At 44.7% G+C, this 26,726-nt stretch overlaps 1 protein-coding gene across 8 annotated transcripts in view; it reads left to right on the top strand.

The window, feature by feature from the left end:
- Positions 1-6,390: 6,390 nt before the first annotated feature.
- The window catches only part of LOC137892010 (collagen alpha-1(XIV) chain-like), a 135,696-nt gene continuing 115,360 nt past the window's right edge, over positions 6,391-26,726 (top strand). For 5 of the 8 annotated variants that reach the window (XM_068736898.1, XM_068736896.1, XM_068736893.1 and 2 more), the window contains exons 1-3: positions 13,287-14,115; positions 21,542-21,685; positions 25,977-26,060. In XM_068736898.1, the coding sequence (XP_068592999.1) occupies positions 13,890-14,115; positions 21,542-21,685; positions 25,977-26,060 (454 nt within the window). In that variant the 5' untranslated portion in view covers positions 13,287-13,889. Of the gene's footprint in view, positions 6,513-6,546; positions 6,658-7,881; positions 8,006-13,286; positions 14,116-21,541; positions 21,686-25,976; positions 26,061-26,726 lie in introns of those variants that run through there. The other 3 variants (XM_068736897.1, XM_068736894.1, XM_068736895.1) reach the window with 2 other exon arrangements.

The raw sequence follows: 26,726 nt of genomic DNA, 5'->3' as shown, positions 1-26,726 counted from the left end.
CCCTGGATGGAATAATGCATAATAAATATGATGAATAAAATGGAAATAATGGGGGAGACATTACAGGTGAAACATGTAACTAATAGACATTGTTGTTTGCATTAAGACAAGTTTTCTGAAAATGTTTGTTGATATATGCAAATGTGGTATTATCTTATGAAATATTCAAAAGTCTTGTTTCATGTTGTTGACACATTAGAGTCAAGGTCTTTTACAGAGGGGATTTATGATATCTCTTTGTTTCTCTCCGTGAATCAGAGAATACTGTCAACAGACATTAAAATGATGTATTTTCTCCATGTTTTATTAATAAATGTGTATAAATGAGTGTGTGAATGGTGTGTGAACAACCCTCTCTGTGGAAAGCTGGATGTCAGAGCTACTGAAGTGGAGATTTCTGGATCAGAGTCTGAGAAAATTGCCATTTAGCGAAAACGTCCTTTAAATTACATACATTTAGAAGAGTCTACAGGTGAATAGGGTCAAAAAATTAACTAACAGATATCACCATGAAAATTCACCAGTTCATTACTCACATTAAGAGGAGTATTTATTGTATTACACGTTTTCTGAAATGTTACGTTAAAATATGCAAATGAGGCATTATGTAATAGTAAATTTTGGTATTTTTGATGTTTTCTTTAGTCTGAAAAAAGACGTGTTTTGGAAGCAAACTCTCAAAATTGACCATGAATGTTTTGTGCCTGAGGTGACTCTCTTTAAAAGACTCAGACTTCAGTTTATGTATCACAGAAAGAAAAGAAAAAAAGGAAATTAACATTCAATCCAGTGCTGATTCTGTTCACTGTCGTGACAGAAGTGCTGCCACCTCGTGATGACGGAGATTAAATGGCGCGTGGCACCGCGGCCGCGGCTCCACAAACTGTGCTTTCAACTAACGATTTCCGTCGCCTCCAACATCAGCGGCAGACATCAGCTCGCTGGGCCGTGATTGCGGCGGACGGCTCGGTAAATGGAATGTAAACAAGCGGCCGCGGCGGCGAGTGAGTTGAATCCCTAAAAAAAACCCCGACGAGCCGCACAGAAACACCAGTGAGATGAGCGGGACCGGGCCGGTGGCACTGGGCAGCGTTAGGAAGCATGTTAAATGGCAGATACATGATATTTTATACATGACATGTCTATTTTATTATTTCTTTACAAAGGATAAAAAGTGTAAAAACCTAAAGACATTGTTAGAATTCACCAACTTACACACTTACACTCATTTTCTGCCTCTAAAGTTCAGGATCAAAACTACAGTAAACACATTCCATCAGCGATCTGAGATGTGCTTGTGTACAGTCTTTATGCTAAGCTAATAGCTAATGACGCTAAGCATCATGATCCTCTCTCTTTATTGGATCAAATCAACCGTTTATTCTATTTTACTCTTATTTTATTCTTCACTTATTTTATTGTGTTTGAGTTTGTCTAATTTAATTTTATTAATCTACTTTTTATTTCACCATTTTTCCAACTATTACTGTTATTATAGCTTTTAATTGGGATGGTAAAGCAAGTTTTCTTTAAACAATCTTCAAAACGACATTGTTTATTACAGCCAGAAGCTGTAAAAACTGTCATAATTGTTAGATTTACATCTTTCTGAGGGGTCCTTAAACACACCACGTGTGCAGAACACTACCCTACCGAAATAAAGCTTTAAATTGTGATGTTTCATCAAAAACATTTTATTCTACACTTTAGTCTCATTTAATATTTTGCCCCAAAATTAACCGTTTGCTCTAAACAGATTATGTAAAAAACAACAACATTAGATTGTGAGCTCCTACAGGAAGCCATGATTGATTCAGTCACATGACAAAAACATGTCGTGAATCTTCGACTGAACAGAGGAGAAGCTGGAACACTTGTAGACACAACATGTTAGAAATATAGATTATATTGTCAGCAAAGAAATTCAACTTGAGTGTTTTTCTCTTTTTATGATTTATGTCATTGTAACTGTGTTATTCTGCACAAAAGGCACATTTGACTTCTCTCTACTTCCAGCTATGATTGTTCTGTTTCCATAGAGGTACAAGACGTTTATATTATAAATCACGAGCACAGACAGAAGAATGTCAGGAGCAAACTGCTCGGTGTTCAGAGGGTCGATTCATTTTTATAATCAGGAAAATGTGTTTGATGTTAGACAACAGACAGGACGAGGAGTCAGAGCTGCAGACACACTTTTCTTGTGCTGCCCCCTACTGGTGAAACTCAGGAACGCCTATGTACAAGTGTGAGTAAATATTAAATATAAATATAAAAAAACCCTCTGTTTTCACACTGAAACTCTTCAGAGACGCGACGTGACAGAGAGAGTTTAACACCTTTTGTCTTTTCTGTAGTTTTCATCGTCTTATTTTTGTCTTGTTAGAAGAAATTTGAGCTGCACTTATGCCTTTATGAAAGATGGTTTGATGGATTGATTGACGGATTTATGAGGAGCACTTGAAGGCAACATAAAACCTTTTTTATGTGGCTGACGGCAGCTGCAGACCTGCAGAATGCAATGAAGATGTAAAAGAGAATTATAAGCCATTAATACTCGCCTTAGAAACTTAACATAAGCAGGAAAGGTCCGTCCGACTTCATGAATTTAATTCAGTGCGGCAGAATGACCCGACCTGCCTTCAGTAGTTTGGAAAATTATCACATAAAACGTTCTTACGTTTTATGTGATCCGATACTCATCGAGCTTTTAATGGAACAAATGGGAGGATTTAAACTCACAACCCTTGATCCTGTGAGATGACTTCATGACTACAAATGATCCTTAAAGGAATCCTACAGAAAACCCTCTTATAGCTCAATCTGTACATTATTGTTCTTATGTGTGTTGTCATGTAGATATGGAGTCATTTCTTTTTCATTCTGCTCCATGAAACCATCTCTTCACACACACACACACACACACACACACACACACACACACACACACACACACACACACACACACACACACACACACACACACACGCAGCATCATTACTTTCAATCACTCTCACAGCCCCGTCATGCGGTGTGAGTGTACCTGTGATTCTCTGACGATGAGCAGGGTCATATTTTTTTCCGTTTCAGCAGCAACAGAAATTTAAGTTCATTTGAATCTTCAGGTTCAGTCGGTTCGTTTGTGAGAGAAACCGTCTCCTGTCTCATAAATAAGGTGTATTAATACGGAGGACGAGGCTTCGTTTATGTTCATAAAGGTATAGAGCTTCATTGCAAAAAAATCCCCCACAGAATGTCCACTGATAGATCATGTTTTTCTCTTTTCTCTGTAATTAAATTAATAAATAAACAAACAGATTGAGCTCCTGTTTATTCAAGCAGCCGTTTTGGAGCCACGAAAATCAGAATTCTGGAATTCTGCTGTTACATATTCATGAGTATGGTAATCCGAGAGACTTCAGAGGCCTCCAATTCCACCGCTGGTTAAAGGCGACACGGTCAGCAAACAAAGCCGAGGTGAAGAGAGACTGACGCCCCGTTCTTCACTCAGCGCTACCTCAGAGACGAGGACGACGCTGTGGCTTTAAGAGGAGGGGGAGGCGATCGAAGACACGCATGCTAATATGCTAGCATTCCAGGACGTTAGCTTCACATTTTCTTCAGCAAGATATATATATATATTATATATTATATATTATTTTATATGTATATATATACTTTTTTATTTTTAATAAAAGAGATTATGTAAAGTTTAAAACATAAATGTCACCATTTGATGCACCGTACCAGATTATAGCTTTAAGCTAATTCACATCTGTAGTCCTTTGGCAGGTCAAAACAACAAAAATAGCACAATAACAAAAAATAATAGCTAACGTTAGTCTATAAAGGAACTCCACCACGGTCACGTGACTTCACCTTAGTCTATAAAGGAACTCCACCACGGTCACATGACTTCATGTTAGTCTATAAAGGAACTCCACCACGGTCACATGACTTCAGGTTAGTCTATAAAGGAACTCCACCACGGTCACATGACTTCATGTTAGTCTATGAAGGAACTCCACCACGGTCACGTGACTTCACGTTAGTCTATAAAGGAACTCCACCACGGTCACGTGACTTCACGTTAGTCTATAAAGAAACTCCACCACGGTCACGTGACTTCACGTTAGTCTATAAAGGAACTCCACCACGGTCACGTGACTTCACGTTAGTCTATAAAGGAACTCCACCACGGTCACGTGACTTCACGTTAGTCTATGAAGGAACTCCACCACGGTCACGTGACTTCACGTTAGTCTATAAAGGAACTCCACCACGGTCACCTGACTTCACGTTAGTCTATGAAGGAACTCCACCACGAGCAGCAAATCAGCCTGGCCAATCGTAGCGCTTGAATGCTGCACAGGGTGCGTCTTGCCAAGAAGAGCAGTGGGATTTATATATTATCGCGTCAACCAAAGCCAGGTTTGTTCTTGCATCTAACCAAACACACCAAAAAACACACTGACTTTGAGACGATGGAACCGGAAGTATGAAAAATGCTGACTCACTTCTGTGCTTTAGGACTCATTCCTGCAGCGCTCTAATGGACCACTGGAGTGTTTTGGTACGATTATTCCCAATGAATACAATCAATTCACCTCAGATGTGGATGTTTTCTTAAAGACGGCAGCCTTCTACCACAGTGATCTCATATCAAAATTACAGTTTTCCTGATCATGGGAGAAAAGGGGATAAAATGACGGATCTGCTGAACGTTTAAATGTTGCCGTGGTGTCGTAAATGTAGCGTGATGTTAACCCTGATTAACAAGAAGACTTACATCTAAAAGCTCGTCGACCTGATTTCAAAGATTTCACGACCCATTATGTTATGATGACGAAGCACAGACATTACAATAAAAGGCAAATTATGGTGAAAGTGTTGTAGTGTTTGTGTTTGAATCACCTAGAAAAAAACTAAAGTTTGACTTTTTTAACATGGAGACGTAAACAGGGACAAAAGGCTTTTTTTGGGACACATTTACATAATAACATGAATTTAAAAGGGACTTTTAAAGTGTCTTTTGTGACATTTTTGTAACCCAACTATGAACTTGAGGGAGAAAATTGTCCTTTTCAAAGCACAAATTGTTGTGAAACAGATTGTTTCCATTCTTCTCCCATGAGCCTGACTCTGTAGTCTTCATGTTGTACAACACCTGCCCAGTGGTGGAGAGAGAGAGGCGTATTAAAAGCAGCCCTGCAGCACTCGTACAGTAAACAGCCCAGAGGTCACGCAAACACACACCGGGGCTGCTTTTCACAACACGTCTCTTTCTGCTGCCTCGCCTCGCATTAAAGCAGGGAGAAGGAATGAATAGCTGCAGGGCTGCACGGTGAATGAAGCGGGAAACACCCTGCAAGTCTCAACTGAGAGACCAGCAGCGTTAGGCTGGCCAGAGACAGCGAGAGAGACCCCGGAAGTAAGGAAAGTCTGCCTTCAAATTAAAAGAAGAAAAAAGGAAAAATCTCGAATTTATGTAAACCTGTCAAATGAATCCATATGTGCAGAAAGGTAATAAATAAAGGTAGAAATACTTTAGTCTGCTGTCAGTAAAAGTGTGAAAATGTTTCTTAAATATTGAGTAGAGTTTAGTAATCTGAAGTTTCTTTGTTGATATGTGAGCTAACTGTGAATACGATGGAGAACACATTGTAATGCAGCTTTTTTTTTGTCGCCACAATACTGCACATATATATGTATATATATATATATATATATATATATATATATATATATAAATATTGCAATACTTCCATCATATTGTGTTCTGTACAGATTCGTAAAGCAATCTGAGGCAAATTCCTGATATCGGGCTATTCAAATGTTAATTTAATTTTTAATTGTGACTTAACAGACATTTATTTAAAAGAACATCTCAGAGGTTGCCAGTTATACTTCCAGTATGCATATCCAGGAACTACTACTTTTAATGCTTTAAGTAGGCTATATATTCCTGATTATTAATATATACTTAATGCAGAAAATGTGCTGTGACTGTTAAACTGATATATATCATTATATTATTGTTTACTCATGCATTAATGTAAAGCAGGGTGTTACTTCATTTATTTGATAAAAAGCTTTTTGTTTGTTTTTTTATGCAAAAACCTTGATTTGTAAATCAACTAAGTGCTACAGCTGTCTGACACGTTTACATATTTAATAGATGTAGAGAATAGCAAGAAAAGAAAGTACTTTATTTTGAAATGTTCATATTGTCATTAGCAGCACTGATTTTGTGTGTGTGTGTGTGTGTGTGGCGGGGGGGGGGGGGGGGGGTTGGCTCGTCAGCGTGGATCTTATTTTGAAATGCTTTACCGGTAGTGAGGTGTCCCACTCGCTCCAGCTTGTCTGCTGGTGAGTCGCAGGAGCGGAGAGTTGTTGAACAGCGTGGATCGGGATCAGAGTCGCTTGTCGGCGGACTAAGTGAGCTCCTGGTTCAGCTTTTGTCCGGAGGAGAGAGAGAGCGCGCGGCGGAGCTACACGTCTGATCCGAGAAGGTACGGCTGCTCTCGGTTCTCACATCTGCACACATCTGCACCCAAATATTACAGCTTGTAAAGATCCGCGGAACCTTTTTTTTTTCTCTCTCTCTCCACCTCGTGCCGCAACGTGCAGATCTCACCTGAGCTCATTTCAATTAAGGTGAGAGAAAAAAACCAACAACTTCCGGCTGTTTTTATTCACCAAGAACTAAAAGTAGGTTTTAGCAGCGATGTGTGACGTGATCTGACCAAACATCTGGAGGGTGCAGGTGTTCACTACGGCACCTTGTTAAAGTGAGAGTGACCGACCAGGTACGAGGACGCGGACGAGCCGCAGCGGATTCTCTCTGCGTGTTTATTATAGGAGTTATAGAAATAACGAGCTCGTGAACTCACTGCAGTGTCACGCTGCTTGAGCCCCCGAAGGGACTATTTCATGCATATCCTAGTGATTTGTTTTTTTGTTCTCAAGGTGCACTGAGACGGGGCTGCTCTCTCCACACACACACACACACACACACACACACACACACACACACACACACACACACACACACACACACACACACACACACACGCGCACACACACACACACACACACCTATAATCCTAAATCTGTTTTTATTACCACAAGCAGAGCTCGTCTGGCGTGTAACCGTCCCGTCGTGTCAATAAATTATTGAGGATTAATAAGTTGCCTGACTCAAACGCCCGAGTGTGTCATAATAAGATGCTCGTTATGGGGGAGGACTCATAAAATGTGTGGTGTGAGCGAACAAGTCCGTACATCATCGAGGGGCGGAGGTGAAATATATATCTGTTCATATTTACGATCACCTATTTTTATTTATTTTTTTACCTGTTCATGTTTATTCAGACTTTACAGCGGTGAAAAACAACACATCTACTGTTCGTCTGGAGCGGAACAAACAAAGACCAGAATAGATTCAAGCTCACATCTGAATGTCATAATATTGCAACATAATCTTCTCGGATAATTTATGAAGTGCCAAGTAGAGAATCTGAGTCCTCTCTCTCTCTCTCTCTCTCTCTCTCTCTCTCTCTCTCTCTCTCTCTCTCTCTCTCTCTCTCTCTCTCTCTCTCTGTTTAAATCCCTTCATCTCCTCTTTCTCCTTGTCCTCCCTGCTCCTCTCTTCCCTTTATCTCCTTCAACCTCCCTCACACATTCCCTTCTCTTCCTTCTCCTCCTTGACACCTTCCTGCTCCCCCCCCCCCCCCCCCCCCGTTCGTCACCCAACTTGCTCTTTCCTTTCCTCTCTCCTCGCTCCATCTGCCCTCACCACCTTCCTTCCCTTCCCTCGTCTCGTCTCCTACTCCTCTTCCTCTTCCTCCCCTCTCACCTTCTTCCTCCCCTCTCCTCCAGGTGTTGTCGTGCCCCCCCCTCCCTCAGTCTGCTGCTTCCAGGATGCGGTTCTCAGTCGGGCTGAGCCTCGGCCTGCTGGGCTTCGTTCTCGTCTCCTTGTTTCCTCAGCCGGCGCGGGGTCAAGGTAAGTACCTCCTCTAGCCTGCTTTCCACTCAAGGGACCAACAGGGTCCACAAGGCCACTAGGGGGCGGTCTATCACACGGATACCCAGGACCGGATACGGCTAACGTTGTGCTTCCTAACGGTGTCCTACAGGACTAACCACGGGTCTTTTGTCCCGGTTGTCTGTGAGCCACATCGGCTGACAGTCACTTTGTGTTTGTTGTTGTTTAGCTATCTGGTGTACAAAGCTCCACCGTCCCGAACAAATCCTCTCCACCACCCAACCCCACCCATCCGTACCGATCAACTACGGTCCGTTAGGCCACTACGTCCCACGGTGGCACCGCTAGAAGCTGAAGCCATCCTTTTAAACAAAAGGTTTTCTTTTCATCGTACGGCTGAGCAGGGCCGTGATGTTCCTCCATCAGCTCGGGTTTAAGCGGTAGTTTCCATGACGTAGTCGAAGATAAATGGTCAGCGAAGGCTTTCTCCCACAGAGCCAAACCAAGCTTCCCCTGGTTTCTCAATTTTTGGGCTTCCCAGGGTTTCTAAGGGTTTCCCATCACGGTGCATAGCAGGGTTTCCAAGGGCTTCCTGTTATGGTGCTGATCATGGACTCCTCGGGCCTCCCATTATGTATCTTAGAGGGTTTCCTAGGGTTTCCCATCATGAAGCTCAGCAGGGTTGCAGGACTTCCTATAGCTTCACCTTTTCGCTGTCTCCAGCAGGGTTCCGGGTTAATTGACAGACAGAGCTATGAACAACCTCATTTACTTTTTCCACAAACGGTGCCAAACAGGGCCTATTATTATTATTATTATTATTATTATTATTATTATTATTATCCACCACTCATCTCATGGTAAACATGCTGAGCTCACTGCTGACCCTGTGAACCCTCATCGTGGTCCTGCTGTGGAGGTGCAGGTATCATCCTCTGCACCTCATCTGGTTTTATGCTCAGCTTCTGAGGCACGCTGTGATGAGCAGCTTTGCTCCGAAGACATTGACTTTTATCTGTTGAGGTGTTTTTATTTAAACGGTCCCTTTTGTTTTTTGAATGTTTCTTTACCCTCAATAATTCTGTCTCGCGGTGAAAAAGCATCATAATGAGAAAATGTATTTTTACTGTCTGCTAGACGAACACTCTGTAATTATACTGCACACGTGTTTAAAGTACTCATTTGTTTGGAGAAGTGTTCAAAGGGGCATGCTAATGACAGCTCAGGTTGCAGCTTTCCAATCCACACCGTTTCCTAATTACATTTTTTAGATTAAAAACAAACATTTGGGCTTAATGTGTGTATTAAACTGAATCTCTCTTTTGCTGCTCTACATCTGTTACTCAGCGTTTGTGTGTTTTAGCTCCTCGTGTTTTCTTCTTTCTTCTCTCTGTCGTCTGGCCTCATGCTGACATCGTCTGTCACCATATTGAACTTCTTCAGTAATTAACACATTAGCAGAGATGCGTCTCCTCAACGCGGTCCTCTCCGTTAACAATCTCATCCTCCTCTCATCACGTAGGATGACGGTTGATATTCACGATCTTATGAATGAATGAATGAATGAAAGGAACGCGCCAAAAAGATTCGCTTTGAGCGCATTCTGCTGCGCCTCGAACACGGTTACGATCCGCCAACTTCTAAAGGGTTCGTTGGCGGCGTTGAACTTGAAACGAGGCTGAACCGGCTCGGGGGGGGGGGGGGGGCTGCCGGTGGAGAGCCTGCCGGCACGGTGCCGCGATCATAGTACCCGGTTAGAGGGTTGAACGGTGAACGAGCGAGCCTTCGGGTAGTGAGGACCTACATGTACGACGTTGGTGTCCTGCGTTCTGATTGGCCCAAAAAAATGCACCAAATATTTCACCTTTCTACTTAAATAAATGACCAAAGCATCTGTGTCAGAATATGTTTGCCTCCACGAAAATGTTCCCCCAGTCCGTCTGAAGCCTCTAATTGGCCCCGGTGAAGCTACATCCCGACCCCCCTTTTGTGCGGCACAATGAGTCCGTCACAATGAGGACCGCTTGCCAGGTTTTGTCCAGAGTTCTCAAGCTGAAAGGCAACCGCAGCATTCCTGAGCGAAGAGGCCACAGAGTGCCTCGGCTACACCGGCGACCCGGCAGGAGAGCCGAGGAGTTACGATCCGCTTTGGAGAGCTTCCACCGAGAACCCCCCCCCGGCTGTGTGGCTCTCCGGTAGTCTCAGGAGTCGGATGAGTTCACGTGTTTTCCAACAAAAAGAAATGGAACACGCAGAGCAGGCGGATCGCTTTCTAACCACTCATAGAAAAGTCATTTAGTCATGACTTGATGTCTTGAGTTACTCTCGTGACGACACCTGTCATGAAACCCGTTAAAGGTCAAAGGAAGGGTTCCAGCTCCGGCTTCTCGAGTATCTGGAAGACCTACCTGCAGCAGGGTTCTGTACCTGCAGCAGGGTTCTGTACCTGCAGCAGGGTTCTGTACCTGCAGCAGGGTTCCGAGCAGGTTTCCGTACCTGCAGCAGGATTCCGTACCTGCAGCAGGATTCCGTACCAGCAGGATTCCGTACCTGCAGGTTTCCGTACCTGCAGGATTCCGTACCTGCAGGGTTCCGTACCTGCAGGATTCCGTACCTGCAGGGTTCCGTACCAGCAGGATTCCGTACCTGCAGCAGGATTCCGTACCAGCAGGATTCCGTACCTGCAGGGTTCCGTACCTGCAGGATTCCGTACCTGCAGCAGGATTCCGTACCAGCAGGATTCCGTACCTGCAGGGTTCCGTACCTGCAGGATTCCGTACCTGCAGCAGGATTCCGTACCAGCAGGATTCCGTACCAGCAGGGTTCCGTACCAGCAGGATTCCGTACCAGCAGGGTTCCGTACCTGCAGGATTCCGTACCTGCAGCAGGGTTCCGTACCTGCAGCAGGGTTCCGTACCTGAAGGGGAAACGGCAGAAGAGGAATGTGGTCAAGTGTCAGCGGCTCTTTGTTTCTAGGTCACATCTTGGTGCACGGCGGGCTCCACTCAGAGAGCCGCTGACATTCTAGTGAGCGTAATCAGAAGGGAGAGATCGTCAGCGTATGAAATACAGAAATAATTGGTTTTCCATATTAAGAAGACAATTTTTTCATACGAAGCGGGAAAAATGCCTTTTGACCTCCTCCGTCAGCAGAAAGTGTGAAAGCTTCACTTCTTAGTTTGCTGTGGAACAAACTGTGTGTGTGTGTGTGTGTGTGTGTGTGTGTGTGTGTGTGTGTTGATCTGTGAAATGTAATGTGATGATACTTAATTAATGTTGTGATGCTCTGTGTGGCATCTTTAAGAGATTCTGCTCTCGGCAATGACAACACGGGTCTCTCTATAAAAGACATGTTTGCAAAAGAAAAGTGAGTCTTCAGTCGGGAGAACCTTCCATCATCCCTTCAAGGCGACTCGCCAGCGAGAGTTTTATTGTCTTCTATAACTCAGCTCGGCGTCGTCCCTTCACCTAAAAATGTCCTCTGGATTCTTCTGCTTTCACTAATAATTCAAAGCTCCAGCTCCTAACGTTTGAGGAGTTGGGCTGGGTGTGTGACGGACACCTCTCCAAACCCTCCAGTCGGCAGTCGGCTCTGTTGTTTGCACAAGACTCCTCCATGAAAAATAGATGAGAATTAAGTTCTCATCTCTGCAGGAGAGGCTCTCCGTCTCCAGCATCCAAGACTCGCCTCCACGCGAAAATACAATCTCACGGAAGAACCGTGGCTTTCTGTGAATGAGAGTGTGTGTGTGTGTGTGTGTGTGTGTGTGTGTGTGTGTGTGTGTGTGTGTGTGTAGTGCTGCAAAGGAACCGGCATAAAAAAAAACAACCACCAAAGCTACATGGATTTTTTTTTTATTTTTTTTTATGTGCATGCACCAAAATACAGTTGCCTCCCGTTGCGGACTAACAATACATAATTCATGCACACACACACACACACACACACACACACACACACACACACACACACACACACACACACACACGTGGATGCACTCACACAACAAATCAACACATTTCACATTTTGTACTTCAACAAACAAAGAGGTGCAACAGAAATGTGCCTCTCGAATCATTTGGGATTTGAGCAGCTCTCTCCAGACGAGAGAACGTCCTTTGTTTCCGAGACAGAAAGCTAAAACCGTGAGCCGAAAATCCCACGCAGGCCTCGTTCTCATCCCCAGGTTGGTGAGATAATTGGTACAGTATTCCTTCTGTGTGTGTGTGTGTGTGTGTGTGTGTGTATAAATATATTTGCCTGCTGTTGAATGCGCCGGCTTCACATTCCCTCCATTGAAATCAGGATTAATCTTCCTTGTGCTGAACTTGAAGTTTTCTCTGCATGCCCACATGAGTAGCCTGCTGCACATAACGACGCGCATGAAGAGGCGGTTCACCGTTACGCGAGTGTCGATCGCTCTCACCGGCTGCATTGTGGGAAGAGCTGCAGGGAAGCGGAGTAAAGAAAACACCCTCTTCTGATTCGTGTCCAAATCTGTTAATGTTTTAAAGTTGCGTCACTTGGAGAGACGTGTCTGCATGCTGCTCCGAGCGGGGCGACGCAAACCCAACATGTGTTTAGTTCCGGGTGAACCGTCCCTTTAAGCCTCCGTGTTTGTCGTGCATCAGAGCTCGACCAGAAGGTGGCTCACCTCAGAACGAGGACACAAACACAGGAGCCAGTTTGTGGATTTCATATTTTACTCTTTTCTTTTCTTTGCGGCGTTAACCAGATTAGATTGTGGGGAATGCGTAGATGATGATCATCATCTGGGGTTTGGCTCTGCCGGTGTGGAAATGACAGGGTGTTGTGGTTGTTGACCCTGGAAGTGTGTGTGTGTGTGTGTGTGTGTGTGTGTGTGTGTGTGTGTGTGTGGGTGCTTTACATCGGCCTTACTCTAACCCGTGTCTTCATGTGAAAGCACTCAGCGCTCCTCCTCTGTTCGCCGTGAGGCCGTTGTAAAGCGTGTTTGCTCGCCGGATGTAGTCGCTCCTGCCGAAGGACTGGAGAGGAATAGTAAACAGATGCTATTCCAGTGTCTTTCCCTTTGGTGCCCTTTTGTTCTTTCTCTCCTTGCAGTTTAAAAAAAGGAAGTCACATTCACTACTTTTTTTTCCCTCATCCTCATCTTCATCCCTCCCTCCTCCTCCTCCCCCCCGTCGTCGACGACGACGACGATTTCAAAGCACGAAGACGCAGGAAAGAAAATGAGCCGAGGACGAGGAGAGAGGGATCAGATAGAAAGAGGGAGAGACGCGGGGGGGGGGGGGGGGGGGGGGTTGAGAAAATGAATAAAAGAGAAGGATGCAGAAAGAGAGGGGGGGGGGCAACATCTAATCAGGATGAGAGGCAGAGGCGTCGCTTTGATGCCGCCGGTAAGTGGAACACAGAAGAGGACCTGTCGTCTCCCCACCGAGACGAGCACAATGAGGATGAAGATGAGGATGAGGAGGAGGATGAGGAGGAGAATTGGGACTTTGCTTTTTTTTTTTTTTTTATGTGACATCTGTGCGAAGCTAATCTCTCTGATGTGTATCCTCCTGCTCGGATGAGATACAATGTATCCTTCTTCTTCTTCCTCTTCTTCCTCTTCCTAAAACACAGATGGAGCGACTCTGCCTCTACGCCGCCATAACTCTGGAGGGAGTTCAGTCTAACTTTAAGCTCCGGTCACAGATTCTGTGAAACACTGTAGGCGATTTAAAGGATAATGAGACGTTGAAGCAAAGAAACCTCTGTTATGGATCTTTTGGAGTTTGAGAGCAGACGTATGATCTGTTGGGAATCATAACCCAAAGCTTCTTATTGTATCTGTACTGACTGAACAGACTTGAACTCCTCCCATCGTTATGGATGTAATCCTCTAATAATGAGATAAATACATGTGTGGTTTGGACGATGCATGACAGGGATCTCTCATTCATTCATTCATTCATTCAAATATTTACATACAGTTATTGCGTGAAGTTGTTTTATTTCGTTGTGTTTTTTTTTTTTCTCTGTCCAGTTTCATCGCCGCGGAGATTTCGTGCCAAAATCCTGAGCCCGACCAGGCTGCACGTGTCGTGGAAAGAGCCGAAAGGACAGTTTGAAAGCTACAAGGTTGTTTACTCCACACGACCAGGTGAGCTCCAGAACCCATGTTCCTCCAGACGTCCAGTATCAACAGGACGCATACTGATTCTGTTAGACGTGTTTGTGTCGTGTGATTCATTCGTAATAAACACGAAGCATAAGGACCATGAAATGAAACCCAAACGATGAAATGAAACCCAAACGATGAAGCTCCTGTGGTTCATGGCTCTGGTCGGGGTGGTGGTTCAGAGCCGGTGGAGCTCTGCTCTCTGCAGAAGCCTTCCAGTTTAAACCCGATGGGTCTGGTGGAGATCTGATGGGGGTCTACCCCCCCCCCCCCCCCCGAGGGAGAACATATCTGCCTCTTTTTTTTCATGTGGGTTTCACCTGCATGCTGGTTCATAATTCACTCTGTCACGCGACCATCACAAGGTGGTTGTCATTCACACCTGGGAGCTGAGCCTCCGTGATGGATTGGCTGTCTGGGTGCCTCGCTCAAGGGCTCCTCGGCAGTAACCCGCCACGTGATGAGCAGGACGGAGGGATTTGTTGTGAAAGAATAACCTACAGAATGCAGGTTTATGCGCTTTCTGACCGTTCACAAATCATATTTACTGTTTGGCGTTTGACTTTTGCTGTTGGGACAAAAATTCTAGTTATGCACAGAGGAGTTGAACCCCCCCCCCCCCCCGAGGGAGAACATATCTGCCTCTTTTTTTGGGTTTCACCTGCATGCTGGTTCATAATTCACTCTGTCACGTCGTAGCGGGGCCGTTCAGGTGCATTTTGGACTTTTTGGATTCATTGTTGAAAGGCTTCCGAAGAAGTTTGCGGAGCTACCGGAGTGTTGTTTATGAGCAACGGAAGGTATTTTTGTCAGTGATTGGATTCACTCCAGGTGTCAGTTCTAGTGGGGCTGTGAGCAGGTGAGCGAGTGAGCGCAACCACTCCGACACGTGATTGTGACCCAGTTAAATACCAATGAGGGTGTGAGACTAAATATAAGTTCAAGCCACGACGGTGTAACAAAGATCAGCCTCTGAGTGCATAGTTCCAGCCAGGTGAACCTGTGCGGGCCGTAAAGTGACACCGGCGCTGCTTGCAGTAGAGACCGGTTCATCGGTTGGCTGCGGCTCTCTTTGTTTTGCTTCTCGGGCCTCAAACGTTAACTTTTCAAAAATGCCGGAAAGTTCTGGAACCGGGCGTCGGCTTTTGTTTGCAATGAACGGAAAGTATGGGTGCCATTTTTAATCGCCTTTATAGTAATAAATCTAGAGAGAAGTAGAGTCATTTTAGACTAGACTTCTATACAACCAGAGGAGTCGCCCCCTGGTGGACACTAGAGAGAATGCAGCTTTTAAGACACTTCCACAGAACCGGAGGTTTTCGCCCGTTAACTCCTCTGGATTTCAAAGCTCAGGAGGACTAATTCAACACTCCGCTCAGACTTCAGGTCTCTGACGAGCTCGCGGCACCTCCTCCTCCTCCTCCTCCTCCTCCTCCTCCTCCTCGTCCTCCTCCTCCTCCTCGTCCTTGTGATTCAAGGCTCATTTTGGGTGCTGCTCATTTGCATATAGAAGTTGAAAACGTGTAGAACGGGCGCGTTGCTGTTACAAGTCTAGAATGCTCAGGGTACTTTATTGCAGACGGGAGTGTTTTTTTTAGCTTTCTTCACTCTTTCATAGCTGTGATGAAACGTTTGAAATATATATTTGTGATCAGCCTTTTCTTTCTTTTCTCTCCCGGTCATCTTGTGCAGCTGAAGAAGGCGACGAGTTATTTTTATATTTTGCAGCTGCATGAACAGCTGCAAAATGTGTGGTGACGGGAAAAGCGTCAAGAATTTGTTTTGTTTGGTTCAGGACTTGAGTTTATAGCACAGTTAAAAAAAAAAAAAAGAAGGTTTACCCAAAGTAAGGTGTGAGGTCCAGAAGAGGTCCCTCACTCACATACTCAGTACAGTAAAGAAGCATTAAACCGTGTGAGACAGAGATTTACTCACCGACACACGGAGGACGACAGGAAGGAATATCTGGTCCAGTTGAGGTCATTTTCAAAACCCGCTCTGAATCACAACTCACTAATGATGATGATGTCATGTGGCAATATTGGTGGCTAGTATCCAAATGTTCCCTCAAGTGAAAGCCAAGGTCTCCGCAGAGATCTACTCAAACACTGCCAACGTCGGGTCACGATAGCTGCTCACGCACCGATTGATCGTGAGTGATAGACTCGTACTTTGACGTGTTTTTATCCAAACAGTTTCTGAACTCTAAGCAGTGAACAGGACTGAGCAGAGACTGTTGTGAGCTGAGCTGCTGGTGCTCCAAGGTAGTTGGTACCGGACCAGAACAATGTCAAGAGAGAAACGCGCCCCACACAGAATATGAAGTAGAATATGAAGATCGATATATATATATATATATATAATAACCATTAATACGTGGTCGGGTAGGTTTAATGTTGCCGTACTGACCCAACAACAGGGCTGCTGACGTCTTTGGCTGTTCTTTTTTTAGGAAACACGTTTCTGTTATACCAAGAGATAAGAAAGGATTTCAGATTCAGGAGGTTTGCGTAATGAAACTGGGAGCTTGAACATGTTACCAGAGGTTCAGACTTCACTCCATGTCCTTCTATTTACCTCCACACTTTGCCGGATGCACCGACTCACCCGAAGTCTGGAGGTGAAGTCAGCCTCGGCCGCCGGCGGTGCTGCTCGGCGGGCGAAAGTAAACCTGCAGCTTTTTCGTCCGTCTGTTTGATCGCAGTAATGGAGGAAATGTCAGATAAGATACAGTGAGGAGGGGGGTGGGGACATATGAGAAGAGGGAGATACTGGAGGGCAGAATAAAGGAGGGAGTTGAGGAGACATGGAGAGAGAGGAAATGGAAGAAACGGATGTTGGTTGTAGATAAATAAGAAGTGAAGCAGGGGGAGAGACTGAAGCTGCTCGTCTGCTGACTCCTGATCTCCAGGTTGAAGCTGAGCTTCAGTGTTGGTGTTACATGTTTCTGCTGATGAGCTTCATCTAAAGCCTTTAACATATATTCAAACTGACTCCAACATTTTCACCAACAGCTCGGTGCCCACACAGCTGGCTTTGCAACATGCTACCATTTTTGGGGGGGGGTTAGTGCTTATAGTTTTAATTAAATAATAAAAAATAAAAAAAGTAACTGGAAGAGCAGGGATGGCTGCACGTCTTCTGGATGACGTGGACCATCATCTGCTCACCAGAGGCCGCTGGCTTCAGAATGTAGTGAATGTGGAGAAGCAGTGATGGAGCCGGGGGGTTGAAATAAAGCCATGACTCATATTTCAACAGAGCAATGTTTTGACGTCTGACTGTAGAAGAAACTCTTTTGTGGTTCCAGACTTTATGGAGCAGGTTTTTGTGCTGTCAGATCTTTTTGACGGAGCAGATGGTGGAAAGTAGATTTTTTTTTTTTTTTTTAATCAATTAATTTTTTTCCATAAAGAAACCGTCTTTGATAACTGACAATGTAAGAAGATTTATCGATCCCAACGGGGACGTTTATTCTGCTGCAGCAGCAAAAAAATTAAAAGAACTGAGCAGGAGGCAAAAAAAATGATACATTTAATTTTTTTTATCACAAAGAAGACTTATTGGCACTTTTCTTTCATCCCCAAAACTCTTAAACTAATTTGCATGTGATGATCTTGGACTTCTCAGTCAATATATCTGTGGACACGATAGACAGGAAGTGGAAACCTACGCTTCTGAGTCAATCTGTAAACTGCTGACTTCTGCCAAACCTTCTGCTGCTACGACAGCCAAGCACATTTGGCAGCATGAGATGCTGAAAGCATATATATTTTATATGTATTGATTTGATTTCTAGACTCCTTATTACGTTTGGTTCATATTTTTGGGGTTTTATTCCTTTTATTTTTAACTTTGTTTCCCTCCGGCTGCGTCGCGTCGCCTGATATCAGAGCTGTTCGCTCGGTGGAGCGGGTGGACTCAAAGGTCCGGACCCGGGGAGCGCTGTCGTCACCTCGGGCCTTAATAAAGTTAATCTCAGCTCTCCTCGCTCTGCGACGCCAGAGGCTTTCTAAATGTTTCTTTTTTTTTCTTGTTTAATAAGCGATCCTGCTGTCTCCTTTCAAATATGACATTTTCGGCATATTTTGGAATTAGTTTGAAGCTGTTAGAGAAGGTCGAGAGGTGTGGTCGGTGTGTGAAGTGGTTAGGGTTATGTAGAACGCTAGTCTGGTGTGGTGGGTTCGAGTGACGGGTCGATAAATCACGGTTATTATTCTCTGGACCACGAGTGTTGGTCGAGAAAGTTAGCATATACCAATGGGACCATGTTAGCCCACCGCTACATGCTACAGAGAGGATGCCTGGCTAGCTATAGCTTTAGTTAAATGACATTGTCGTTCACGTGACTTTCTGTTGCATAGAAGCATGGCGGAATTAACAAGCTAGCTAAGTAGCCAGCTGTCTGCTAATGAGCTCGGTGATTCCACCGTGCATTCGTGCTCCATCAGTTCCAGAGAACAAGCAGCGACAGCAGGCCGCCTCTTAATCTCTCTTAATAGTTTGGCCCGTTAGTCAACATTTCTGCTCATCTCTCTAATTGTTTAGCCTTCTGAGGAGGTTAGCATACGGCTAAGCTAAGCTGTTAACGTTTCCTCTCCGTCTCTCAAAATGCTTTGCCGATTTTTGTAACTTCGTAGAGCCTCGGATCTCGAAGTTTTGGAGGTGACGTTTTTTGATAAGTCATTTGAGCCCGCTCCTCTGAGGTACCCTGAGGTAGTGCGAAAGGGTTTATTAGCCACTCAAAAACTCACTTTATGTCAAATACTTGATAGTATACTTCGTAGTTTACCGTCTCGAGCGTACTGAGGCTCGGCAGGAAGCCATTTTAAGCCTCGCTCGCTAAAATCAATCGTTGCCACATTAAAGAGCAGCTCACACGCCTGAGCGATAAAGGCGTCCGCTGCGGTTCAGTTGAGGTCCAGTAGACGGTGATTCACGCTCCTGCAGGTGTACGTCTGCCCTCAGCGTGAGTCAGAAGTCAAGCTGTCTTGTGCTTGGAGAGATACAGTGCTGTCGGCTCTGTGAAGGTGGAAGTATGTGTTATCTTTGGATTAAATGCTTTTTTTTTTTTAACAGCAAATTTACCGTTTCGCTGGATTTGGAGTTTCAAATTTATGTTTTGACTTCCTCCTCTCGTCCTTCTTTTTTCGTTCCCTTCACTTCTCGTCAGCTTTCCATCATCTTGTAGTCTGTCTGTCTCGTTTTGATCCATTTGTTGTTGTTTTTTCCAGGCCGGCAGAGTTTAACTGCAAGTCAGGTGTTAAAAAAAAAAAAATACCTCTTACCCAATTCACCGTGTGGACGTCTCTCCGATTTCCATACAACACAAGTCGTGTAACGTTTGACCAGCAGTGGGTGAAGGCGTCTCGTAGGAAGACGAATGAAGTTCAGTTTGCAGGTTTAATGGCTCCCTCGGGAATAAGAGCTTTAGCACTCTAGATCTTCCCGCTGCTAAAACAGGTGTGTTGCGAGCGCCTCTGTTGAAGTTATTTGAGCATAAATCTCTGCGATGCTACAGTACAATCTGCAACGATTTCAAAGGATGCCAGAGAATGTAAATTGTCCTGAAGCAGCTATTTTTAATTGCAAGGAGAAAAGTACATCGGAAGTAGAGTGAATGATGATGAGAGTTTGAATAAGTTGTTTCGAATATATTTCAATATATTGCATGAACAAGCTTTTGTGCTGGGTGACACATCAGACAAATTGTAAATCGTTACAATTTGTAGCCAAATTAATTTATTGTTGGTTTCGGTCTCTTTCTGTTGATAATAAAAAGACACAATAAAGCCAGCTTTGTCCTTTTAAAGAGTAACTTAACACGTCTTTACTCTTAGCATTCTGACGTCTTTACTCTTAGCATTCTGACGTCTTTACTCTTAACATTCAGACGTCTTTACTCTTAGCATTCTGACGTCTTTACTCTTAGCATTCTGATGTCTTTACTCTTAGCATTCTGACGTCTTTACTCTTAACATTCAGACGTCTTTACTCTTAGCATTCTGACATCTTTACTCTTAGCATTCTGATGTCTTTACTCTTAGCATTCAGACGTCTTTACTCTTAGCATTCTGATGTCTTTACTCTTAGCATTCTGACGTCTTTACTCTTAACATTCAGACGTCTTTACTCTTAACATTCAGACGTCTTTACTCTTAACATTCAGACGTCTTTACGCTTAGCATTCTGACATCTTTACTCTTAGCATTCTGATGTCTTTACTCTTAGCATTCAGATGTCTTTACTCTTAGCATTCTGATGTCTTTACTCTTAGCATTCAGACGTCTTTACTCTTAGCATTCAGACGTCTTTACTCTTAGCATTCTGATGTCTTTACTCTTAGCATTCTGACGTCTTTACTCTTAGCATTCTGATGTCTTTACTCTTAGCATTCTGATGTCTTTACTCTTAGCGTTCTGATGTCTTTACTCTTAGCGTTCTGATGTCTTTACTCTTAGCATTCTGATGTCTTTACTCTTAGCATTCAGATGTCTTTACTCTTAACATTCAGACGTCTTTACTCTTAGCATTCTGATGTCTTTACTCTTAGCATTCTGATGTCTTTACTCTTAGCATTCTGATGTCTTTACTCTTAGCATTCTGATGTCTTTACTCTTAGCATTCTGACGTCTTTACTCTTAACATTCAGACGTCTTTACTCTTAGCATTCTGATGTCTCTACTCTTAGCATTCTGATGTCTTTACTCTTAGCATTCTGACGTCTTTACTCTTAACATTCAGACGTCTTTACTCTTAGCATTCTGATGTCTTTACTCTTAGCATTCTGATGTCTTTACACTTAACATTCAGACGTCTTTACTCTTAGCATTCTGATGTCTTTACACTTAGCATTCTGATGTCTTTACTCTTAGCATTCTGATGTCTTTACTCTTAGCATTCAGATGTCTTTACTCTTAGCATTCTGATGTCTTTACTCTTAGCATTCTGATGTCTTTACTCTTAACATTCTGATGTCTTTACTCTTAGCATTCTGATGTCTTTACTCTTAGCATTCTGATGTCTTTACTCTTAGCATTCAGATGTCTTTACTCTTAGCATTCTGATGTCTTTACTCTTAGCATTCTGATGTCTTTACTCTTAGCATTCAGACGTCTTTACTCTTAGCATTCTGATGTCTTTACTCTTAACATTCAGACGTCTTTACTCTTAGCATTCTGATGTCTTTACTCTTACAAATAATCTTGACAAATTATTCTGGGTGTGAACTCAACCTTAAACTGACTGATAGCCGTGGGTTTGTTGTTCTCATCCTTACGTTAATACTTAAATGGATCTCACAACTGATTCCCTTGTGTGGTCGGCACATGAATCAGAAACTGTTTTTTCTCTCTGATCATCGTGACTTCAGCTGCTGACTGTTTCTCCTTCTCTTCCCTTGGAACAGGTGGAGAGCAAAAGGAGATTGAGGTATCGAAGCAGGAAGCAAAGCTGCTCATCGACGACTTTGACCCCTCTAAAGAATACAGCTTTAAGGTAGTTGCTGTCAACGGAGGACAGCAGAGCAAACCTCTGCAGGCCAAACATGAAGGTGAGAGACTTTCACTGAGTCACCCTGAGTGATTCCCCTGATGATTGAGGTTTTTGCCTCCACACTATCCTGGCGTTTTTAGAAGCCCTAAAATGAAAACGTTTGAAACGCTGCCGAAGCTCGTTTTAGTTTGAAAACTCCAGGATTGTCTGGATAGGCAGTAACGGAGTCCCTACCTGATTCGTGACGGTCCTATCACGCGACCCTTCCGCGGAAGAAGACAAACATCATTTGACAACCAGTGGTTCATTTCATCATGGATATTGCTGCTGATGCCTACATGCGCACGAGTCACACTATTATTCGAGAGCTTTGCAAAAACTGTATGGACTTCTTTTTGCAACCGGAGGAGTTGCCCCCTGCTGGTCAGTAGCGAGAATACAAGTTGTAAGACGCTTCCGTATCGGCTTCAGTTGGCAGAACCGGGTCTGGGCGGAGGTTGCCATTGGAAGTAGCCTGATTTTGAAGGCTGATACGAGCGGCGTCAGATTGACGCTCCCAGATCAGTTCAGGCTGTTTTCAGACTGGAGGCTCGCAGACGTGACACCATGTAATCAAAAAGTTGAGTCAGTAAAGTGCAGTGACCTCAAGACACCGCGATGCAAAAGGTGGCAGCCACAGTGAATCGCAGACGACAGAGAGCTTCTGATGAGCTGATCTCTACGTGACATCAGGCTGCACTTCTGGCCCCAATCAGTGATGTCACAGCGGGGGTGTGTTCCGTCGGCTGTGATTGGCAGAATACCTGCTGTGACATCACTGATTGAGGTGTGGCCAAGAGGGCAACGGCGCTTGAACGTTTGAACCCGGGTAGAGAGAGAGAGAGAGCGACACAGCAGCGCTACGTGACTTGGTGTTGGAACGTTTGTACTCCTATATGTCCTGCCTTTACTGCTGCATTGTTCAGCGATGCCGCCGCCATTTACGTTGTTGACGCCGCGTGTTTGGTGGAGGACGAAGCGCGAGACAAGTTGAGCAAAGCGGGAAAGAATTCAAACGGCAACACAGACAACCATTGTTGTGGTCGTGAGTGCAAAAAATATAACATACGAGTTGTTCACTCTGTTTCACTCACTGACATTCAGCAACCTGCTGATATTTACTCCTCATGCTGTGTTTCAGAGAAAAATAAATAAATAAATATATATATATATATATTACACATCCACCTTTCAAACAAGATTTGTAATGCACACACAGGAGTGTTTCCTCCAGAAATGCATCACGTCGGGGTGGAGGAAGTTCTTTGACTCAGCGTTCGGGATGTCACGCTGCTCTGCAAATCCGAAGAGATGGCGTGATATCACATTATAGACCCTTTTACAGCTTGTCAATAATGATGATAAGTGTTGGCAACAGCGGTACGCCGGAGTGCAAGATCGTGTCGAGCTGTGTCAGGACATTAACTGGAGAATGCAACTTCAACATGACCGTGTGCTGTCTGTTAGTGAGGAGGCAGGGCACCAGAATACATCAGCAAGTGGCCCAGTATTTCGTGAACGGATCTGTACGTAGATTTGGTGGATAAACCGGGTGTCCGTGTCCACATGACGACCTTTTGCGTCTTTTTTCAATTGTTCCCGATGAGGGAAAAAGGCGCCGCACCCAGGTGTCTTTGCTCCGCCGCCTTTTTTGTGCGTCTGCTCAAGTTGAAAATGTCTGAACGTCACAGAAAAGTCGCCGGTGACGTCGCCGTGATACACGGAGGAAAAGCTTTGTTTCTTGTTTTGGTCCTGAACTTTATGCATCGGACAGACTCTAGCATGACAAACGCCCATTTAGAAGCAGGTTGAGCGGGCGGACACTGTGCTTTTATTACCGTGAGCCTTGTCTCTCCTCGCTCTAACATTAAAATATAGATAATAAAGAAAGCACAGGAGTGATGCTAGCCTATCATCAAACAGTGGTCAGAGTGGTGATACAACGTTGCACCAGCCAGACGTCCCCGAGCTTACGATCATTAGACGACCCAACTACGTTGTCCGTGGTCAAAAGTATTTCTTGACGTTCAATAGCAGAGACCCACTCGAGAGAGGGCTGCTCTGTTTGAGGGGGGTCGGAGCTGCTCGTTTGCCCGGTATCATCTCCAGAAAGAAATTCTGCCCGCCGCCAAAACCCTTCTATCTGCAGCCAAGGAGGGTAACAGCTGCGACAGACAGCGTCTGGTTTACCGGCGGTCCTCTGGGAGTAAACCAGCTGGCAGATGTTACGCATGTCTTACACCACCTGAGAGCCACTGTCACACAGGAAAAGGGACTGAAAGGGGACGGAGACCGTGGTAGTGATTGGACATTGGTGACTACAATGTCTCAGGACATACGAAATACAAGCACTGGCAGGTCTGGAAGGTAGTTAAAGACGCACAAGGGACCGTCCACGGGGAACGATGGATTTTTTGCGGCTTCAAATCCATTGTCATCTATGGAGACGCGCTGAAAACCGAAAGCAACGCCGTGGCGGTGTGATGATGAATGTCATGTGACGAGGAACAGCCAATCAGAGCTGGCCCACATCTTTGTCTTTTCTTCTGGAGATACCAGGCTGCTGCAGGAGACTTTAATCATTTTAGTTCGCAGGACGTCTCAACTCCAGTGGAAAAGTCAGCAAAATTGTCACATAAAAATCCGAGCAGTGAAGCTACAGTGAAGAATTTATGGTGCTGGAAATCCAATTATCTTCGTTTGGTTTAGTCAGTGAGGCTTCCTGGTAGCAACTTCGTCATCGTCATCGCAGCACACAGGTGTTGGTTGCTTAGTAACTGCAGGTGCGACAGACCCCTCAAAGCACCTTGGGTAAAGTGATGAGTGAAGTCAAAGCTTCATGTGTTAAAGCTGCATTCTCTCTAGTGTCCAGCAGGGGGCGACTCCTCTGGTTGTATAGAAGTCTAGTCTAAAATGACTCTACTTCTCTCTTGATTTATTCCCTCAGTAAACATTGTAAACATGAGTTTATGGTCTCAATCTCTAGTTTACAGTCTTCTTCAATACAGCATGATGTTCATTTAGTACATTATGCTCCATTTAGAGTCAAACACACCATAAACAGGGGATGCTTTAGGGGGCGGGGCTACACAGTGATTGACAGGTCTCTACGTCCTCTGCGTTACAAATATGGTCACCTGCGTTCATCGATCGCAAAAAAAAACACGGCGATGGCCGTAATCCAAGATGGCGACGATGAAATCTCCAAACTCGAGGTTTTATAACGGCGGTTCACAAATCAATGGGTGACGTCACGATCAAATGATAATCTGGATAATCTGATGATCAGAACAACAACACTCTTCTGAGATGTTGCTTTTGCGTCCTCAACTGCATGAACTCTTGTTCTGACAAATGTTTTTTGTTTTGTTTTGTTGTATTTATGAAATATGAGTCGAAAACAGAAAAGCATCCGTGTTGATTCACTGAGATCCTCCGGACCTAAACTTTAATCACACTGTGTCTAATTCATCAAAGCAAATACGGTGTTGATGTTTCTATAGAGGTGTTCTTAATGATACTTTGGTTCTGTTGGTCCTTGTGAAGGAGATGAGTGTCTCTGAGCACCAGAGTCCCTTTAGAAAACCTCTCATTCTACTGCAGCAGGGTCTGACAGTCTGACCCTCTCAGTCCTGGTTCTGGTTCTCCCGTTGCCTCCCTTCTCTCCAGCGGGTCCAGCAATACGTCCTGAGTCTCCAGCAGTGTGGTGTCGCTGTTGGCTCCCAGAGAAGGAGGAGGAGGAGGAGGAGGAGGAGACGCTGCTTCTGCTGCCGGGAGCTGAGCTCTCCTCCTCCCTCCGGAGCTCCGACTGCAGGTCCAAGGCTGCGGGTGAATCCGGATCTGGGTCTGTCCACGGTGGACCGGTCTCTGCTGGAGGATCTGGGTCCGTCCACGGTGGTCCCGGTCTCTGCAAGGGCCCCGCTGGAGTCTGAGCTGGAGGAGTTTCTGGTGAACCTGCATGATTTCATCAGATTTTGTGCAGAAATCAGACAAACGTGCTGAATAACTATAAAGACGGCAGCGTCTCCTCCTCCTCCTCCTCCTCCTCCAGGAGCAGAGCTTCTCCTCTCTGGGAGCCGACCCTGCTGCAGTAGAATGAGAGGTTTTCTAAAGGGAGTCTGGCAGCTGCAGATCTTTACGATGTGGTTGGAAACCGTCTGCATTTGTCCACATGGGTTATTCTAAGTCAACACAAATAGAACGTTTCTTTCAGCAGCTTTAAACAGAACAACGACACAACGTTCTATTCCTTCATCCTGTTTTATTGGTTGATTCACTAACGGAGACTCTTTGCGCTATTTGTCTTCCAGCTCAGCAATCGGGCGTCGAGATGGTTCAGTCTCAGCGGAGACAAGACGGCGGCGGCGCCGAGGAGAACAACGAGATCTCAGAAGGTAAGATCCTCCGACGAGGAAAACGGGAGAAAAAGATCGACGCGTCCCGTCGGCTCTGGTCGTCTGGATCTCAAGACCGTCTTCTGTGTAACGAGGAGGGAAGACGGTCCGTCACTCTGGAAGGAAAGTGAGAGAAGTGTCCCAAAATTGGAGAAGAACTGAAGAAGAAGAACACCTTGACCTTTTTCAGACTGAGGAAACATAAACAGGTACGAGGAGAAGCTGAAGAAGCTGAAGAGGCCTCCGAGTTTGACTCACGCAGACGTCTTTTTGTGTTTTGTTTTATGATTACCGTCGCTCATTTGAAGAAACGTAACGCATCGTATTCCTGCGCTCATCGTCGAAGCCTCACACCGGAGAAAATGGAGGGAAGGGAAACGAGAATTCAAATCAAGACGCTGCGATAATCAGGAGAACAAATGGAGAGGAGCAGCGAGAGTAAACCAGCCTTTTGTGATTTTTTTGGAAGCGATTGTGAGCGGGCCGCAATCAGACGCCACGAAGGAAACACAAACTAGGAAACGAGGAAGGTTTTTGTACCCTGAAAGTATGACATGTGAGTTTTGATGCTATTGAATAGTTTCCTCCATGTTTTGTTCCCCTGTGAGCTTATCTAGCGGTGGACACATGATTGGAAACACGCTTGAATAGCGTCACATTGTCACC

Source organism: Cebidichthys violaceus, unplaced genomic scaffold (assembly GCF_023349555.1).
Source record: "Cebidichthys violaceus isolate CVI_PGR_0920_01 unplaced genomic scaffold, fCebVio1.0.p SCAF_73, whole genome shotgun sequence".
Lineage (NCBI taxonomy): Eukaryota > Metazoa > Chordata > Actinopteri > Perciformes > Stichaeidae > Cebidichthys > Cebidichthys violaceus.
This window is presented reverse-complemented; position numbering and strand designations above follow the sequence as displayed.